General features: G+C 38.0%; 1 protein-coding gene across 1 annotated transcript; it reads left to right on the forward strand.

The window, feature by feature from the left end:
* Positions 1–12,077: 12,077 nt before the first annotated feature.
* LOC104982614 (microsomal glutathione S-transferase 3) lies at positions 12,078–12,749 on the forward strand. Its single transcript, XM_010832044.1, has one exon. It carries the CDS (start codon positions 12,169–12,171, stop codon positions 12,625–12,627), a length of 459 nt encoding a protein of 152 aa, XP_010830346.1. The 5' UTR covers positions 12,078–12,168; the 3' UTR covers positions 12,628–12,749.
* Positions 12,750–13,226: the final 477 nt, after the last annotated feature.

Below are 13,226 nucleotides of genomic sequence, written 5' to 3' on the forward strand. Positions count from 1 at the left end.
ACAGTTACAAGAACCAGTAAATCTCTAAATGAAGGTCTAAACCCTATACTCTATTTAGTTTCTGGCTAAGTAGAATATATATGTGTGTGTGTGTTTGTGTGTCTGTGTCTGTGTGTGCGTGCTCAGTTGCTCAGTAGGGTCTGACTCTTTGCAACCACAGGGACTGTAGCACACCATGCTCCTCTATCCATGGGATTCTCCGGGCAATAGTACTGGAGTGGGTTGCCATTTCCTCCTCCAGGGGATACTCCAGACCTAGGGATTGAACCTGCAGCTCCTGCATTGGAAGACACGTACTTTATCACTGAACCACCTGGAAAGCCCATACATATGTATACACACAGATATAGGTATGTGTGTATATACATATATATACACACACACACACACACACACACATGTATATACATATACATATATATATATATACTCACATGTGTGTGTGTGTGTGTATATACATATATTTCTTCAAGTCATCATTTGAAACTAGTATACAGTTCTGCATAGTTAGGTAAAGTCTTCCTATTTTCATCAAAACTACTCAGTATTTCCTCTCTAATTTTTAAAATTACCCTCCACATATCTCCAACTAAATTCTTAGATTTAGGTTGCAAAAACTTTTTTTTTTTTTTTTTTAGGTTGCAAAAACTTAAGCAATGAATGTAGCAATCTAACACTTTGAAAGTGTCCCCATATATATAATTTTATATCTTTAATATTACAACAAATTATTTTGACAATAATCTTCCCTTCTTTCCTTGACAACTTTTTATTTCTATTGCTATGTGTTCCCTATTCACAGATAGAGGAAAACAAAACAAAAAATCTTCTATTTCAATGGAGTTCATAGGTGAATATGAAAAAAAGCAACAAGCAAGCAGACAGCTGTGATTTATGTGCTAGAGATATTGTAGATTACTGTAACAGTACAGATTGGGTGCAACTAAACCAACCTGGCAAAGATAATGACTCCTAGAGGAAGTTAAGGTTGAATTTAATCTTGAAAAACCCATCCAGGTAAAGAAGGAAAGGGTCAGAGGAAAGACACTATCAGAAGAAAAATATGTGCCACTTTAAAAAGATTTATCAGTATAGAATACTCTGGGGGATTTCAAGCATGGATTAGATATGAGTGTTGGGTAGAAAAAAAAAAAGAACAAAATATAAAAAGTTGAGTCTTAAAGAAGCAGTTAGTTTGGAGCTAGTGTATGGAGGAACCTAAATGTCCTATCAAAGATGTAACATTTTTAGTATAATCACAATAGGAGGGCACTGAAGAATCTTAATGTACAATCTAAACACATAAGTAATTCACATTTCATGGCAAAACATTCAAACAGGATTGTTATTTAACTATATTACCATTTATGCATTTTTACAAAATAATGACACACCCTGGGTGAGTAACCATTTGGAAGTCATTGTAATAATCATGAATAATCAATAATCATTTATCTTTTTGGAGAATCTATGTAGATGGATTTGCTATTTATAAACACTGAGGCATGCAACAGAGGAGTAAAACTGAAGAGGATGGAAAAGATAATTTTTACTTCATCTTGTTGATGCTGATAATGATATAGTCAATTAAATATATTCCATATGTATATATTGCTTCCCTGATGGCTCAGATGGTAAAGAGTCCGCCTGTAACGCAGGAGACCTGGGTTTGATCCTGGGTCAGGAAGACCCCCTGGAGGAGGACATGGCAACCCACTCCAGTATTCTTGCCTGGAGAATCCCATGGACAGAGGAGGCTGGCGGGCTGCAGTCCATGAGGTCGCAAAGAGTCGGGCACGACTGAGTGAATAAGCGCAGCACATAGGTATATACTGAAACCACGTACAAGCCTCTGTGTCCTTGTATTCTGAAGTGAAACGTTGACTCAAGAGTTAATGATTGGAAAATGTGAAGATGCATAAACCAAGAAGAGCTCTTGGGCTGGGAAACCGGTGACAGTTTAGACTATCTGCCACATAGCAGAATCACCAAACTCCCAGTTCCCTGAAAGATACAAATACAGGCCTGACATACATTCTTAAGTCATTTTTTACAGGAAACAGATGACACCACTAGATGAAAACTGTTGACCACAAGAACACAGACCCTGGACTGTTTGAAACAAGAAGATTGGTGATGCTAGAAGCTTCACCTTGATGCCAAAGCATCCAAGAACTGTCTATGAGCTGATAACGCCCTGCTCCTTGAATACTATGAAACACCTCACTATCTCTCCAGGCTGGGTCACACAGTCTTGAGCACATTAGCCTGCTGTGGTCCCTTTTGCCTGGCAAAGAAATAAAAGCTATTCTTTTCTACTTCACTCAAAACTCTATCTTCATGTTTCTATTTGGCACTGCGAACACAGGCTGAGTTTCAGCAACAATACTAAGGACCTGAACCCAAGAGAGAAAGACAGCATATGAACATGAAGAAACAAGTCCACAGGGTATTTGACACTATAGTTTTATAAAGTGAATATAGAGATTGAGATTAAAGGACAGAATTCTCAAAAGCATAAATATTTAATACGCAGGTGAAGGGACACAGCTCCGTAAAAGGTGAAGAAGAAATAACTATAAAGGTAAGAGAAAAATCAAGGGAGACCAATATTAGGGAATCTCCAATAGGATACTGTTTCCAGATTGTGAGTTGTGAGGAATATCAAATGTTGTACAACTGTGGAGAGACTGTTTATAGCGACAGAGCAGAGGAGAACAGCCAGAATGCTGAGAGTTGAGAAATAAACAGCATGTGAAGTAGTGTATTTTTTTTTTCTTAAAAGATATGTTCTACATGTACTTAGTTATAGGTTTTTCAAACAATATTTAATTGCATAATTTCTTATTTGAGAAACTATATAGTCACTATAATGGCCTTCTTGAATTCAATAAAAACAGTTACTTTCTTCTTCCATCAATCTTTGAGATCACCTAACTTCACTTATCTCAAGGAATTTCAATAAACCTCCCGTTCAGTCACCAATATCCTGCTGGTTATTAGACTGCAAATTCCCACTTTGGGAGTTAACACTAACTACATCTCTCATTTTCTTTGTAAAATTCTGATCAATGTCTATAGAGCTTTTGCACAATGGCTACTCAAGAAAAAAAACCAAAAAGCAAAAAAAAAAAAAAAAAAAATTCTTATTAGATTTACTCTTCTGTTTAGTTAAAGAGTCAGGAGTGATGTTGAATTTTCCTGATTCCATTTCATTTGGAACAATAGTTATAACACTATACATGAAGATAAACTCAAAATGGATTAAAGACCTAAATGTAAGAGCAGAAACTATAAAACTCTTAGAGGAAAACACAGATCAGGAATATCCCCTGGAGAAGGAAATGGCAACACACTCCACTATCCTTGTGTAGAGAATTCCATGGACAGAGGAGCCTGGTAGACTACTGGGAACAACAAGTTAATAGGTTTCACATTAACTTAATTTTCTGGTGATTAAATAGCTAATGGGATAGTGGTCAAAAGTAAAAATACTAAGATAGGTGCAATACCAATTAAATTATTAATTGATTCATGTTAATTTCCAATAAACCACTTTTTATGCTTTAGAAAGTAAAAGATTGGAACTATTAAACATAAGAAAACATTAGTCTTCTCCCTAAAGTCTAAATACCGAAGTTTTCCATTGTTAAGCTCTTGGATCTCATTCTTCTTTCATTGCATTCTTTTTCTCAGAAAAAGAATCCTGTCCCATGCCTTTAAATATTAAATGTATGCTGATGGCTTTCTAATTTATATCACCAGTTCTGAACTCAACCTGAGTTCCAGATTTCCTTGTACTTCAGCCAACTTGATTATTCTGTCTACATAATGAGAATCTCAAATATCTAAAACAGAACTCCTGATTTCTACCCCACATAGAATAAATGAAACAAAACAATCCATTCCTTCCTTTAGCTTACTCATTTCCAGAAATAGTAACAGTATCCTCACAGATGCTTGGCCAAAAGCATCAGAGTCAAGCTTTATTCTTCAGTTTCCCTACCCTATGCCCATGTGCAATGGCTCACTGAGCCTATTGGCTGTCATTTCTATCACCATCTGGAGAAGGAAACGGCAACCCACTCCAGAAATCCTGCCTAGGAAATCCCATAGACAGAGGAGCCTGTAGGGCTATGGTCCACAGGATCACAAGAGAGTCAGACACAACTTAGCAAACCTGGTTCTGGTAGTGTCATTTACCATCTATCTACCTCAAAAAACCCGAAGCCACACTGTTTCTTGTTCTGCTTTCCTTAACAGCTTTTCTAAGCACTATAGCCATTATGATCTTTTCTAACACAAAACATATTCATGTCTTCTTACTAAAAATTTCTCCAAAAGCTTCCAAAGATAATTAGCATAAAACCTAAATACTCAACCTTGACCCACAACCCTTTACTCTATGGCCTTTTCATGGTTTTTAAATATGCCAAGATTATTCCTTCTTTGGGCCTTTGAAAGTAAGGTTTCTTTTGTATAGAATACCCTCACCTTATTCAGGAATTTGAAAAACTGTCACTTATTCAGAGTGTTCTTCCTTCTTCCTAGATCTTGCTATCTCTTGCTATATATTGATTCTGAACCTTTATATAGATAGATAGATAGATAGATAGATAGATATAGTTTTTATTTCTTACCATCTCCTCTACTAAACATATACTTCATTAAGACAGAGAATCTGACCATATACTATATCTGACCATATAGTATGTTGAAAAGTATTTAACATGCTCTAGGGGATCCTTGGAAGGAAAGTTATGACCAACCTAGATAACATATTCAAAAGCAGAGACATTACTTTGCCAACAAATGTCTGTCTAGTCAAGGCTATGGTTTTTCCAGTAGTCATGTATGGATGGAAGAGTTGGACTGTGAAGAAAGCTGAGCGCTGAAGAATTGATGCTTTTGAACTGTGGTGTTGGAGAAGACTCTTGAGAGTCCCTTGGACTGCAAGGAGATCGAACCAGTCCATTCTAAAGGAGATCAGCCCTGGATGTTGTTTGGAAGGAATGATGCTAAAGCTGAAACTCCAGTACTTTGGCCACCTCACGCGAAGAGTTGACTCATTGGAAAAGACTCTGTTGCTGGGAGGGGATTGGGGGCAGGAGGAGAAGAGGACGACAGAGGATGAGATGGCTAGATGGCATCACTGACTCGATGGACATGAGTTTGAGTGAGCTCTGGGAGTTGGTGATGGACAGGGAGGCCTGGTGTGCTGCGATTCATGGGGTCGCAAAGAGTCGGACATGACTGAGTGACTGAACTGAACTGATCTGAACTGAGGGGATCTATGGAGAAGGAAATGGCAACCACTCCAATATTCTTGCCTGGAGAATCCCATGGACAAAGGAGCCTGATGGGCTCCCATCCACAGAGTAGCACAGAGTTGGACACAACTGAAGTGACTTAGCAGGCACACAGGTAGGGCATTTATAAATATTTTTAGAACAGTGATTTCACGACGGCATGCTGCATTTGAAGACTGCTAACCTACTCTTAATAACATGTCAGTGGTTGGATTACAGTTTTTAAAATTTACAACTGGGAATTGTATAATGCATTGCATTTTATGAAGTAATCTCACAGGTTATCTCATATGATCATCCATAAACAGAGTTAAGTATCCTCAATTTACAAATGAGGAGAAAGGGGCTAAAAAGGGTAGAGGAACTTTCCGCAGGATCCACATCTCATTAGTTGTTGGGGCCAGGGAGGAGGAATCCCATACCTGATGGATTTCTTGATGTTATACAACCTCCTAGGCTGAGTTTCAGGAATAATGTGTAATTGTTTTGTGCTCTTTCCAATATAAAAGATACACTGAGAATAATTCTTAACCATATGGTTAAATAGTTTTCCAGAGAAAACTGCATTTTTAAAAAGCAAGTTCTTCAAATAACTTATCCTGTAAGTAAACAAGGACTTAGAGACAAAATAGCAATTAGCTTACCTAATTTTCCTAGTGTAGTGTAGAAGATAAGTTATATTCATTGCTAGGGTGTGCTGAAGGCAAATTAATAACTAGGCATTCAAGTTAGAATGAGATTGATATTATTAAATGGGGTAGGAAAACCATTAGGCGTAACATGAATTTTAAGAATCTACATTATATTTCAATTCATTTCTTCTTTCAATGGCTATGAATTAAAAACTGTTTGAGTGCAAGGCTTCAGGAGGAAACAGGAAAAGAAAGCAACCTTATTTGTTATATATCAGCAAGCCCTGTTTTTCTGGTGTATGATACATCATGCTCATGGGATTGCTTGTGCATTCTGTTTCCAAGATGATGGTAATTTATTTCAAGACCTCTTTAGCATACTTATTTAAATAAAATTTATGAGAAATGACCTATTTCTTATCAAGAAGAAAATAAACACTACTTAGAAGTCCTGTGATATATGTGGTTTATGTACAGATACTCTATTATCCGTGCAATATTTTAGCATCATATCTCTTAAAATTTAGATTTCATTAGGAATTTATCAGTAATAGCCTCTATAATATCCATGCCAGGACTAAAAAGATTGCCAGATTTAAAATTATATACTATATATCAGAAAAGGTGTAAATTATAGTTTGATTTAAAGAAGGCAGATCTCTTATGACAATTACTTTACAGGCTATGACATTTTCAATCTTGTTACATGAGCTTTTCCTTTCTGCACAGTATATTTACATTGAAAGCTTACATATATTGTGCCCTGAGAGTTCAAGTAGTTAGATTTTATTTTAATTGTAAATGATAATATCATGTAAACTCACTCATCAACACCTGCAAGCTCATTGAGTACTATATTAGTTGCTAGGAATAAAAAGATGAATAATAAATGATCAATTCTGTAGTGAAAACTATACCTGAGTAAGACAAGCAACAATTTTCATGTGGTATGGTTTTCCATACCTGCTGAGAAAGCAGGTATATTCTGGCTCATTTAATAATTATAGTTTTTGTCATTAATTAACACCTTAGAAATCTGATCTACAAACTTTATGAAGTTTGCATGATTCAAGCATGAAAGACTGATTCATTCTCAGTTTCAAGAAAGAAAATCAACTTTCTGACCTTTCACAGCTGAGTTCTAGAACCTGGAGAGTGGAAATTTACTGGAGAAAGAAGACTTAAAATCCAAGCAATTTTCCCTGCTAGTACTGTTATTCCACCTCACCGTCTTCAGAGCATAATCAACATGTATATAGTTCAAAATGGGAGAGTGAAAAATGGTAGAATGATTCAAAATACCCCTACCTAGATTGTAAACACCAATTTCAGATTTTTAAATTTGAGTCTGAATATACATAAAACAGAATGAAAAATATAAGTTGTTGAAAATGCGGTTCTAGTGGTTAAATTTTATTAGGGGTAAACCCTGGCAATAGATAGGAACAATTTTAAATGGCATAGAATTTTATTTTTATTTTAAATACGCTATTTCATTTAATCTTATAAAAATTATTAGTTGAGTCAGAGTAAAGAGGAAAATTGTTTAAGAAAAAAAGTTAAGAGACTCACCTCCTGTTTATTGACATGGTACATTCATGAGAGAAAAACCTTATTCTTACTTTTCTTTGTGTTTCCAGTGCCTTGTAGTCCAATTTAAATATAAATATTTGAATGATAAAATAAATTTCTGAGGTTATAGACATAATTTACAACAATGAAGGCTTTCTAATGTCAAAGTTCTTAGATAGATAATAGATATCTATCTATCTTAGTCTTCCCCGGTGGTTCAGTGGTCAAGAATTTGCCTGCCAATGCAGGAAATGCATGAAAGAACGGTTCAATTCCTGGTTGAGGAAGATTCCCTGGAGGAGGAAATGGCAACCCACTCCAGTATTTTTTCTTGGAGAAACCCACGGACAGAGGAACCTCGCAGGCTTCAGTCTGTCCATAGGGTCACAAAGAGTGGGACACAAATGAGCACACAGACTCTTTTACAGGGTCATCAATCCCATTCATGAAGGTTCCATCCTTATGATCTACTTATATCTTATGTGGAAGCAGGCAGCAGCCTTAACACTTACTTAGAAAAATCATCATAAAAGGATGAAATGTTTTTTAGGGAGATTTTGGAATGTTTCAGGGTAGTTCAAGAAACCTTGTTTTAGCCTTGAAATAAACCTCAGACAATTAATGTGCATCTTGGTCAGTTCAAGCTTCTGTAAGAAATTGTCACGGACTGGGTGGCTTATAAACAACATAAACTTATATCTCACAGTTCTTGAATCTGGGAAGTCCAAGAGGAAGACTCAGGAAGATTCAGTACCTAGTGAAAACCCACTTCCTGGTTCACAGCTAGTCATCTTCTCCCTACATTCTCACATGGTGAAAGGGGCAAGAGAGCTCTTGAGGTCTCTTTTACAGGGTCATTAACCTCATTCATGAAAGTTTGATCCTTCTGATCTACTCACCAACCCAAAGGTTCCACTGCCTAATACTATTACATTGGGGGTTAGTATTTCAAAATGTGGATTTCGGGTAAAATCTACAAAGTGAAAATGCTAGTCACTAGTTGTGTCCTACTCTTTGCAACCCTATGAACTATATCCCTCCAGGCTCCTCTGTCCATGGATTCTCCAGGCAAGAATGATGGAGTGGGTTGCCATTCCCTCCTCCAGGGGATCTTCCCAACCTAGGGATCCAACCCAGGTCTCCCTCATTGCAGGCAGATTCTTTACCTAAACAAACATTTAATCTGTCAGTTCAGTTAAGTTCAGTTGCTCAGTCATGTCCAACTCTTTGCCACCCTATGAATTGCAGCACGCCAGGCCTCCCAGTCCATCACCAACTCCCAGAGTTCACACAAACCCACATCGAGTTGGTAATGCCATCCAACCATCTCATCCTCTGTTGTTCCCTTCTCCTCCTGCCCTCAGTCTTTCCCAGCATCAGGGTCTTTTCAAATGAGTCAGCTCTTCACATCAGGTGGCCAAAGTACTAGAGTTTCAGCTTCAACATCAGTCCTTCCAATGAACACCCAGACTGATCTTCTTTAGGATTGACAGGTTGGATCTCCTTGCAGTCCAAAGGACTCTCATGAGTCTTATCCAACACCACAGTTCAAAAGCATCCATTCTTCAGCACTCAGCTTTCCTTATAGTCCAACTCTCACATCCATACATGACCACAGGAAAAACCATAGCCTTGACTAGACAAACCTTTGTTGGCAAAGTAATGTCTCTGCTTTTCAATATGCTGTCTAGGTTGGTCATAACTTTCCTTCCAAGGAGTAAGCATCTTTTAATTTCATGGCTGCAGTCACCATCTGCAGTGATTTTAGAGCCCAGAAAAATAAAGTCCAACACTGTTTCCACTGTTTCCCCATCTATTTCCCATGAAGTGATGGGACCGGATGCCATGATCTTAATCTTCTGAATGTTGACCTTTAAGCCAACTTTTTCACTCTCCTCTTTCACTTTCATCAAGAGGCTCTTTAGTTCTTCTTCACTTTCTGCCATAAGGGTGGTGTCATCTACATATCTGAGGTTATTGATATTTCTCCCAGCAATCTTGATTCCAGCTTGTGCTTCTTCCAGCCCAATGTTTCTCATGATGTACTCTGCATATAAGTTAAATAAGCAGGGTGACAATATACAGCCTTGACATACTCCTTTCCCAATTTGGAACCAGTCTGTTGTTCCATGTCCAGTTCTAACTGTTGCTTCCTGACCTGCATACAGGTTTCTTAAGAGGCAGGTCAGGTGGTATGATATTCCCATCTCTTTCAGAAGTTTCCACAGTTTATTGTGATCCACACAGTCAAAGTTAATCTGTAACAATGAGTAAGATACAAAACCATTTTTCTTTTTTCTGAACCATTAAATAAGATCTGTATTTAAAAGCAACCTTGAACTTTTTCACAGGCAAGTGGTATATTTAGCTCTAGCTATGTGTGAAACTCCATGGACTACAGTCATGCTCCTCCATCCATGGAATTCTCCAAGCAAGAATACTGGCGGTAGTCATTCTCTTCTCCAATGGGTCTTCCTGACCAAGGGATCAAAACTGGGTCTCCTGTGTTCAGATTCTTTACCATCTGAGCCACTAGGGAAGCCCTTTTCATATTAAACAGTAGTAATTCAAGATCTCTTCATAACAACTAGAAGTGGGAGGCTGTACTAAACAAAAGATAAGTTGCTGGCCATATTACAAAGTGATGTGTTATGCTTCCATTTTAATACATTCAAAATATCTGATTTCAATATGAAAGAAATCATTAATAGTATAAAATGCATTTGCACACATCACAGAGAATAAGTCCACAGCCAGTAAGGAGAAAGATTATCAAACATATTTTACAACAGAGCTGTTTCCAGTTTAAAAAGTTGGACTTGGATCAAGTTTTGTCTTGGTTATAGTTTTAGGAGATATGAGGAAGAATGATTTTGTCTGAACTCCCCTAGGAGCATCTCCCATATTTAAAACATTGACATTTAATCAATTTTCTTTATTATGGAGGTCTAGCAACTAAAATGATTGTTCCAATGTTCCCCATTTTGCTGGGTCAGAAGAACAGAGTGGATTTTAAGAAAGTAGGCTCCAGGATCATGACAGGCTAGATATGAGACTTGGCTCTGTAACTGCTGGCTATGCAATTTAGGGTAAATTTGATAATATCTTGTGTCTTAGTTTACATATGAAATGGACATAAGGATCCTTCATAGAGTTATAAGGATTAATCAAACTATGATAAAAAGAATACTTAGAGCTCTATTTAGCACAGAGGAAAGATCTCATAAAAATAGTTAATTATTTGCTCATCTCTCTATGTGAACTTAAATTTTCCAAATCATAAAGCAAATCTCAGGAAATTTTCCAGAGATTCTGACTTCTATATTGTCTATAAGCATCCTAACATCTTCAACTTTATACTTGCTTAGTTTAAATCTTACTATCTATCCTTTTAGGTACTCCACCAACCCGCACCCCCTACTAACTATACTTGTACCTACTCTTCTACCAGAAACTCAACATTTGTTAAATCTAAGCTGAATTGTGTGCTCCTGTGAAGATAAACGAGGCTGGAGAAATATTCAACACCATGCTTATTTGTCTCATGCTAAATCTATAGTCACAGAAGTGAAGTGTGCCCCTAGCCCTGCTATGATAATCCTATCACATTTTCCTACTGGCTTTTCTCTCCTATTCATTTGAGCACTTGTTCATACATTTTCTTTTCTTCAAACTTAGAATCCTTCCCTTTCTTATGCTCTGATAAACTTGCTTTTTTAGTGATTAGGGGGAAAATCAAAAGTAATAAATTTTTCTGTCCTTCAGTTCAGTTCACTTCAGTCGCTCAGTTGTGTCCGACTCTTTGCAACCCCATTAATCGCAGCACACCAGGCCTCCCTCTCCATCACCAACTCCCAGAGTTCACCCAGACTCACGTCCATCAAGTCAGTGACGCCATCCAGCCATCTCATCCTCTGTTGTCCCCTTCTCCTCCAGCCCCTAATCCCTCCCAGCATCAGAGTCTTTTCCAGTGAGTCAACTCTTCGCATGAGGTGACCAAAGTACTGGAGTTTCAGCTTTAGCATCATTCCTTCCAAAGAAATCCCAGGGCTGATCTCCTTCAGAATGGACTGGTTGGATCTCTTTGCAGTCCAAGGGACTCTCAAGAGTCTTCTCCAACACCACAGTTCAAAAGCATCAATTCTTCGGTGCTCAGCCTTCTTCACAGTCCAACTCTCACATCCATACATGACCACAGGAAAAACTATAGCCTTGACTAGACAGACATTTGTTGGCAAAGTAATGTCTCTGCTTTTCAATATGCTGTCTAGGTTGGTCATAACTTTCCTTCCAAGGAGTAAGCGTCTTTAAAACCTCACAAAACCACAGCCCCAGCAACTCCTACATCTGTACCCATATGCTTCTTTTCTAGTTATTGCAGCTGGTGAACTGACTTCTGTCTTATCTGATGCTAACCACCACTTATGCCCTGCATTTCATATTCTTAGTCATGAAATGTCCTTTTGTAAAATTTCCCCTTTCTTTCTGACATTATCAGGTTTTCCCTATCAGCAGAATTTTTTTTCTAATTTCCCAACTTAATTAAAAATGAAAACATCCACGCCCCACTCTGATAGAGGCCAAGGACGCCGCACCTACACTTCCGCTGCGCACTGCGTTCTGCACCCGGCGAGCGAAGGTGATCCAGAGTCAGGATGGCCGTCCTCTCTAAGGAATATGGTTTCGTGATTCTAACTGGTGCTGCCAGCTTCTTGATGGTAACTCATCTAGCCATCAATGTTTCTAAGGCCCGCAAGAAGTACAAGGTGGAGTATCCTACCATGTACAGCACTGACCCTGAAAACGGGCACATCTTCAACTGCATTCAGCGAGCTCACCAGAACACGTTGGAAGTGTACCCTCCCTTCTTATTTTTTCTAGCTGTCGGAGGTGTTTACCACCCACGTATAGTTTCTGGCTTGGGCTTGGCCTGGATCGTTGGACGAGTCCTTTATGCTTACGGCTATTACACAGGAGAACCCAGAAAGCGGCAGCGGGGAGCCCTGAGCTTCATCGCCCTCATTGGCCTGATGGGCACCACTGTGTGCTCTGCCTTCCAGCATCTTGGTTGGGTTAGAACCGGCTTGAACAGCGGGTGCAAGAGCTGCCATTGAAGAATTATAGGGTTTTTTGAAACTCATTCATTTGAGTGACTTTTATTTTCAGTTACATTTTTTTTCTTGAATAAAATCTTAGCTGGCGTGAGCCTCATACCTAAAAAAAAAAAAAAAAAAAATGAAAACATCCTATATCATTCCAGCAACTCCCCAAATGCCTGCTGCATTATAGGAAACTGCTCAACTATATTGTCTGTATTTGTTGCCTGTGTTTCTTTTCCCTTTCTTGAAAATTTTTATGTTTATAATTTATAATGTCCTTCCTGTCCCCTGTCTGTAACTAATTTTTTAAGATCCCCTATGATTAACACATCACCAAGTCCCATAGACATTTCTCAATTTATATACTTTATGATTTAAAACAGATCATTACTTGATATTTCCATATTAATTTCTTACTGACACTCTAAGTGGTTTCTGAGACATTCCACACTTCTACTCATCCACTTACGTCTCCGGAAACAGCTTTTCATTCTCTTTTTTGTTTATGATTTTGATCTCAACCTCTTAACACTGGAGTTCCCAGACCTCAATCTTGTAATCACTTTCCCTTTCTACCTATCATAGTCTTTGGTCTCATTAAGGTGAGCAGTTTT

Source organism: Bison bison, unplaced genomic scaffold (genome assembly GCF_000754665.1).
Source record: "Bison bison bison isolate TAMUID 2011002044 unplaced genomic scaffold, Bison_UMD1.0 scf7180017864535, whole genome shotgun sequence".
NCBI classification, from domain to species: Eukaryota; Metazoa; Chordata; class Mammalia; order Artiodactyla; family Bovidae; genus Bison; species Bison bison.